Raw genomic sequence first — 8,119 nt, 5'->3', positions numbered from 1 at the left:
TCACTATGCTTTAATTATGTTCAATTTGTAACAATAAAAATACATCCTGCATATCAGGTATTTATATTACGATTCATAACAGTAGCAAAATTAGTTATGAAGTAGCAACGAAAATAATTTTATGGTTGGGGGTCACCACAACATGAGGAACTGTATTAAAGGGTCGCGGCATTAGGAAGGTTGAGAACCACTGCCCTAGATCGTCACTTGGTCGGCTCGTTATTTGTGTCTCAAGTATTACTGCCTTAGATGCCTTTTCTGACAGTCCAAGCTTAGGTTTCTCCCAGTCACTTCCTATTGTATCTACCTGCTTTAATTACAGCCCTTGTTATTACTGGACATGTCTTCTGATTGTCTGTTTTCCCACACTACAATGACAGCAGGGGGCGCAGCAGCCTTCTCTATCCTGTGAATGTTACATCACCAGGGCTCAAAGAGTGCTTAAGGAGTGTTGTTGAAATGTTCTCTGTATTTATTTTATCTCTTTCCGTGAAAATAGCAGTGGACCCTTAAAATGAGAAGAGCTTATGTGCTTGTCTCCAGAACTAGCAAAAGGTACCTGAAGACATTACATTCCACTCTGCAACCAGAATTTGTCTCTGTAATAACTACCATTAATGGAAACTTCTGTGCCAAGCCCATGACATGCTTTCATATGTATCTAATTTAATCCTCACAATAAGCCCATAGGCTATGAATTATTTACATTTTATAGGTTTAAAAAACTAAAAAAAAAAACCCCAAAAACCCAAAAACTAAAGTTTGAATGACTAATCCCTGATCACTTATCTTGCAAGTTTGAACGAGGATTCAAACTCAGATTTGTTGGAATCCAACGTGTGCCTGTTTGTTTGTTTTTTAATATGTCTTTATTAATTTCAGAGAGAGAAAGGAAAGGAGAGATAGATAGAAACATCAATGATGACAATCATTGACTGGCTGCCTCCTGCATGCCTCACACTGGGGATTGAACCTGCAACCTGGACATGTGCCCTGACTAGGAATCGAACCATGACCTCCTGGTTCAAAGGTTGATGCTTAACCCTTAGTCACACCAACGGGGTAGTTGTGCCTGTCTTACAGCAAGGACCCAAGAACAGAGTGGTGGTGGTGGCAGGTTGATAAGAGGAAAGGCCAGCTGAGCCCCTGGGGCCTGGGCTTGAAATGTAGCTTAATAGGACAAAGGCTCTAGGTGGGTTCTTGGGCACTTGGATTAAATGCAAAAGCATATGAAAAAAAGCCCAGTTCAAGAGAGATCCAGTTCCTTTCCTTTCACCAGTTTTTCAGTAGCTTCTCATCCTTTCAGTGTAGTCTCTAGCCGTGGATGCAGGGAGACTTAACAAAGAAACTGCTGAGTCTACCTCCTCTTTCACCACCTAAGTCCCTGCCAGGCTCAAACCTTAGAGCTGAGCTTTCCCAAGTGTGTTCCCGGCGGACCACAGAAAACATTCGATACAGTGGCTGAATGAAACAAGAAAACAGGTTTCCTGCAAGTTTTCTTGAGCCCCTAATGTACTAGTATTCACCTTGGGTCTTGAGGACATGTTTGACCACATAAAGGTTATTTCTGGCCTCTCCTCTTTCATCCTACTTTCTGTTCCAAGTCAAATCCTTTAGGCTCATCCTCGCATCCTCTCCCCTCCATGGAATCTTTCCTGGCTCCTTTGTAATAGAAAAAGGAGGGAGATTGGGAGGAACTTCCATGCAGCATCAATGCCAATTGTGAGATTTAATCTCCATGCCTATTAGCTTATCTGTAAAAATGGGAATGATTCCTATCTTAGAGGACCACTGAAGAATGCAGTTTTTTTCATACATGTGCAAACAAATAGTAAATTCCTGAAGGAAATGGCTCTTCTACTCTGTGTCCCTCACAGCTAGGCACTGGCAATTGAGTCAACATGTGTTGTTCAAACTGATCAATACAGGAAATGCCGAGATGGCTTCCATCTCGTTCCCAGAGTGGTTATTTGAACAAGAGGGGCCTACCCAGTTTACCTACGACACTAGCACTTGCTTTTATGTTAACAGTTGTGTTAGCTACTTTTATAAGCTTTATCACTTAATCCTTCCAACAATCTTGAAATAGAGATTAATCCCATAGTGTAAATAAGAAAACTATGTACAAAGAGGTTACAGTGATTTGCTCAGTCATGTACAAGCTAGTGAGGGGCAGAGGGAGGATTCAACTTCCTAACTCTGAACAGAACTAAGGCTACACTGAACAGCCTCCTGGATATTTCGATACACTGGCCCCACTGAATTCCTTAAGATCCCGTTCTGTTTCAAACGATTGTTTTCTTGAGACTCCCTGGTAAATTCTTGTTCAGGACGGACTCTCTTTAATTTCATTAGAAATTCCGGGCCACAAAGCAGGTTTCTCACTGTTGTCACAGCCAAGAGGTTGTTAGATCTGAAGTGATCTATAAGTGAGAAGATAGGCTCTAGTCCAGGTCTCCCACCTCAGGTAAGTCCCAGATCCTCTTGTGGTTGTCACTGTGTCTGGCTAGGCTGATGAGTTCAGATTTTAAAGAAAAGTAGATGTGGAGACATTCATTCATATTCCTTTTCTCCCATAATTATTATTTTCCTTTTGATCAGGTCTGAAGTGATGTGACATTAGAAAATATGACTTCCTGATGTCTTTAAATTATTAAGTGTAAAGTACAGATCACAGAAGTATTCTGTAGTAGATGTTGGCCATGACGGTGATAGTGATGATGTTTGGCCCTTGGATGAGATAATTCAAATCTCTAGGGGTTAACACTTAACAACATCTTTTCTCAATTTACAACCACCATACCTTTACTTTTTAAAAAATTGATCTTAGAGAAAGGGAGGGAGAAAGAGAGAGAAACATCAATTGCCTCCCGCATGCACCCCCACCTTTGGTGTATGAGACAAAACTCTAACCAACCGAGCCACAGCAGCCAAGGCACAACCACCAAACCTTTATATGTGGCTCCTTCCTATTAAATGGCTCAGGGACCATTTAATAGGAAGGCAGGAGGACTTCCCCTCTATGGTAGGGAATGCTGTTTGCTCATCGTTATCTACAATCTTTGTTTTTTCCAGGTTGCATTAGGTTTTTTCCCTAGTACCAAGCTAATTTTCATCTATTTAGATTTTACCAGCTATTTTGAGAGGGAAACACATACTTAGCTGCAAGAACATTTGATCATTGAAAAATTGAGATGAATCTAGTGAAAATGTTTGAGACCTGAGGATTTTCAAAATAACCTTGCAAAGCTGCTGCCTTATCTAACTTCTAAGCCCTTTCTTTTCAAAGCACAGATGTACATGATAAAAATGTATGAGATCAAATATCCACACGAATACTATTTCTATCTTTTCTCTAATTTCACATGTTGAAAACTGACCCTTTTCGTGCCTCTTTTGCTATCACTGTAGACTACCACTGTCTCCAAATCTTGGACCCAGCCTGCCACGCCTGACTCCTCTCTTCCTCGCCCCCATGTTGCTACCAAGTCATTAGTTTAGTTCTTTCTAAGTTCCTATTCATTTTTATTCGAAACATGAGTCATTTCATAGGCACAACTGTACTGAAACTCCACCCTGCTTTTGTATTTCTCCTTTATCTGGCTAAAATTCAACTGCTAGGAAGAACTTCCTTCTCAACAAATGGCATTAATGAAATTTTTTCTCATTTCTACTATTCATTAGTCACATCTTCAAAAAAGCAAAGAAACTTAGATCTGGGAATTTAAAATTATCTAGTAAAACCTGTCAACTTTACTGTTCTTTCTGTTAGGACCCAAATAGATCTTTTCTTTTAGATTGTGCTAAATTCCAGGCTTCTAATCTGAGTCTGTTCGCAAGGCCTGGCCACTGTGGATCTCCGAGATGTACCTCTCAGCGGCTGAATTCTTTTCAACTTGTTTTCCCTCCAGTGCCCAGCCGTGCCTGGCACACTGCAGGCAGCCAGTAAATGTTTATTTAAAAAATTCAATTTTTTCTCTCTCACCTCTTTCTCATTTGCTTTTTCCTCCAATCCCTTTCATGCCTTTTTTTTGGTTTCTATTCATCCACACAGAATCTTTCCATACGTAAAAGTCTACATAGAATTCTTGGAGTGGGGACAGAGTATATTCTCTTTGTGTACAGAGTTGCTATTACTTAAGGTGGATCTTTACATTGTGCTGCTAGGGAAGTGGGGAGTGTAGTACAATTTGCTAAAAGCAAGTTCTATTCCTTTAAAGCCAGGAATAGAACTCTGGTTCCATGTTAATGTTTATCAAGTATTTAGCATTCTTTCATTCAGGGAAAACAGCTAAGAGCCCCACTATTATTTACAGTTTATAATCATAGTCCACATCTTTAGGCCCAGACCCAACTTACTAGCAGAGTGAACAGCGACTGATGATATAACTGTTCTGACATTCCTTTCCAATACTCAGGGAGCAACAGAGCAGTTAGGAGGCCCAGCAGTTACAAAGCTTGGGTCCAAATCTTGCCATTAATAGCTCTGTGCTGCCCTGATCGGTTTGGCTCAGTGGATAGAGTTGGCCTGGGGACTGAAGGGTCCCGGGTTCGATTCCGGTCAAGGGTATGTGCCTTGGTTGCGGGCACATCCCCAGTAGGGGGTGTGCAGGAGGCAGCTGATCGATGTGTCTCTCTCATCGATGTTTCTAACTCTCTATCCCTCTCCCTCTCTGTAAAAAATCAATAAAATATATATATTTTTAAAAAATAGCTCTGTGCCATGATTTTCTCATCTGAAAAAATGGGAAATAACAGAATCTATTAAAATCCTTCTGAGGAATGACTTAACACAAGGAAACAGTGCTTTGCACAGAGTGAGCGTTCATCTGTGTTAGTGAGTGTCATCATTTCAGATTGGGGCCAGATTTATAGAAGTGAAAAACTTTTGAATGAACACACAGAATCTTGACTGTTGAAATTTACTAGTGAGTGAAACTGGGCAGATTGCTTAAGCTGAATCCTTGGATCAATATAATAAGGTTGTTGCAAGATTGCTACATATTGCCCTAGCTGGTCTGGCTCAGTGGACAGAGCCTCTGCCGGAGGACTGAAGGGTCCCAGGTTCAATTCCAGTCAAGGGCATGCACCTCAGTTGCATGCTGGACCACCAGCCCTGACTGGGGTGTGTATGGGAGGCAGCTAATCGATGTATCTTTCTCACATTGATGGTTCTCATTCTCTGTCTCACTCCCTCCCTTCCACTCTCTAAAAAAAAAAATTAATGGTGAGGATAACAAACAAAGATTGCTACATATTACCAAGTACTGTACAAAGCACATTCAACTACTCACTGTGAGTCCTTTCCTTCTCCCTAGATTTAGGTTAGAAAGTAATTCGCAAATATCCAATTAAAAAGTATGAATTAAAAAAATATGAATGGCTGGTGAAAGGAAGCAGTGTAATGGATTGGCCTCCTTTCTACTCTTTTCAGTTTCATGACTTGATGATCTGAGACAAATTATCTCACTGGCCAGGGCCCGATTCCTGAAGAGAGGTAATTCTATTTGCCAGGTAATGGCCGTAACGCAAATGACACATTTGCACTGCTAAGGCATGACTATGGTTATTGTTGGCAGAGGAAAACAATTTACTCTCACTATAATTTTGTCAACACCCTGGGATTAACATTCCTTTAAGAGAGGTCTATGGTTCTTTCAGGGTAAAAAGTCTACACCTATGTGGGGACCCTTTTCCCCTCCCTGTGTGGGAGTACACTCTGTGGGACTCTTCCCCTCTCCCCATGGGGGAGTCTGTACTTGTTCTTCAATTAATCTCCACCTTTGCTATACAAAAAAGAAAAGTCTACACCTATGGACTTTCACCCCAAAATAGACCATTTCCAGTTGTAATACAGGCCCTTATGGCGCAATAATTTTATCTCTGAGTGAAGGGAGAAAAGGATCTTCTGAAACTGCCAATATGCACTGCTTAAAGAACTCTTCCGCTTTATCTGCACTGAGAGCCGAGTAGGCCTTAACACTTTCTGGCTGGAGGAATCAGACAGGCTCACTGCTGTGGGCTGCAGACCTGCTGACATGATCTGATGATCTGAGATGTATTATCTCACCTGCCAGGGCCCCATTTCCTGAAGAGAATTCCTTCTGCAGGAACAAATTCTCAAACCCTTTGGTAAAAGAATTTCAGAACATCACAGCAGAGAGGGAAAAGCGGAACTTCTACCAACCTGTCAGATAGCATCAATAAGAAAGGGTATCTAGAATGAAGTCAGCTTCACATCACAGCTTTGCTGCTTAGAAGCTATTTGGACAAATTACCTGACCTTTCTGCCTGTTTCTCCGTCAGTAAAACAGACACAGGAGACCACGGTGGGGAGGGCAGCACAGAACAGTATGTGAAAAGCACCAAGGCTAGCACATGGGCTCACAGAAAGGCTGAGCACCGTGTAGACACCTCTCTCCTTTTTAAAAAGATACTGATTTCAGAGAGGAAGAGGGAGCGAGAGAGAGAAACATCAATGATGAGAGAAAATCATTCATGGGCTGCCTCCTACATGCCCCCCACTGGGGATGGAGCCCACAACCCAGGCATGTGCCCTGTCCAGGAATCGAACTGACCTCCTAGTTCATAGACACCTTTCTAGAGAACCCACCACATCCCCTCTCCGGTGACAGGTGACTGGGCAGTACTCATCTGGGCCCCTTCTCGGCTGTTAAGTCCGGAGGGGCCGGACTCGAGAGGCATTAGATAGCACAGCGGTCACCAGCGCAGGCACACACCTGACCTCAAACTTGGCTCCACCTCTGGTAGCGTTTGTTACCCGGGGCAAATCACCGCGCTTCTCTGAGCCCTGCCTTCACCCACGACAGGGAAATAACAGCGTGTGTCCCACGGCAAGGCGGATGCCCTCAGCACCGCGCCGGGCCCGTCAGGCTGCAATGAAAAGGAGTGGTTCTCTCTCCAATCCTGTGCCCCTCGCTTATCCCCGTAACAGGCTCTCGCTGACGATACTTTTGGTTGGAAGATGTAAGGCAACGAGACGTCGCTCCACCCGCAGACAGAGCAAAAAGTCTCCAGAAACCAAGCGGCGGGGCCCCTACCTCTGGAAAATCTCCTGCAGCGTCTCCCGGTTGAAGGCGCCGCCGTCCTGGAAGACGTTGTTGAGGGCGTGCAGGGCGCAGAGCTCGCGGCGCTGCTTCTCGTGGTAGATCCGGGGGGGCGCGGCCTGGGGCGGCTCCGGGGACTCGGACTTGGCCTTGTCTCCCCGCCATGGCACGCAGCTCATGGTTTCCGTCGTGGGCTCCGGAGAGGGCTGAAAACACCCCTCCCCCCGAGGAAGAGGGCGCGCTTCGCAGTCTGTCCGGATTCCTGAGGTCCACCTTAGTTTCCGGTGCCCATGATTTATGCTTTGTCACGGGGAGAAAGGACGGGGATCACCAGGAAAAACAACCCGCCTCTTCTCGATAGAAAAGTAACTTTTGAATTAGTGTTTTTCACCACTAATGTCAAAGTGCAGAATTAAAAAAAAAAACACATAGAAAAACCTAAGGCCGTGCTCCCTTCCCCCGCCCTCCCCACCCGCCCCCCTCGGGAAAAACCCCCACGGTTTTCTTGCTGTGTTTTCCTTTGTACGAGCCAACCGGGCCTCAGCGCAGGAAGACGGGGCGGACCCGGTCACACCGCTCCTTCTCTTCCATTTCTTCCGGGCCACAGCGCCACTGACTCGGGAGGTTCCATCTGCAAATTGATGGATGCGTGTCAGCATCGGGCGGCTCTGCTTACAGAGGGTTTAAGTTATCCCAGCAAGTAAATAACAAAAGTTACATCATTTTCATCAACATTCATCATTCTAATTGCCTGAACCTCCACCAGAACAAAGTCACACTATAGTTTTATGGTATTTGATTAATGAGGGCAGGAAAATTGAAGTTTTTGCAATAAAACTAAAAAAAAAATCAACAGACTTTTATCGTTTTTTCCCTTATGATTTTAATTTAATGGCTCGTGTTTTCATTACTGCAGAGGCTGTACACTTTAGCTTGCAATTATGTCCCATCTGTGAAGCACTGTGTTATTACAGTTTATTCTAGTAGCTTTTCAATCACTTTTGAGTTGGGCTTTACAAGTATTCTTGCAGCAGGTGGGCTTCCTGGCATAA

General features: G+C 43.8%; 1 protein-coding gene across 1 annotated transcript in view; it reads right to left on the bottom strand.

Annotated features, from left to right (window-relative positions):
• JOSD1 (Josephin domain containing 1) overlaps window positions 1-7,518 on the bottom strand; it is a 13,934-nt gene extending 6,416 nt beyond the window's left edge. The window contains exon 1 of the mRNA XM_006752736.2: window positions 7,062-7,518. Coding sequence (XP_006752799.1) covers window positions 7,062-7,246 — 185 coding nt within the window. The 5' untranslated portion in view covers window positions 7,247-7,518. The remainder of the gene's footprint in view (window positions 1-7,061) is intronic.
• Window positions 7,519-8,119: the final 601 nt, after the last annotated feature.

Source organism: Myotis davidii, unplaced genomic scaffold (genome assembly GCF_000327345.1).
Source record: "Myotis davidii unplaced genomic scaffold, ASM32734v1 scaffold2370, whole genome shotgun sequence".
Lineage (NCBI taxonomy): Eukaryota > Metazoa > Chordata > Mammalia > Chiroptera > Vespertilionidae > Myotis > Myotis davidii.
This window is presented reverse-complemented; position numbering and strand designations above follow the sequence as displayed.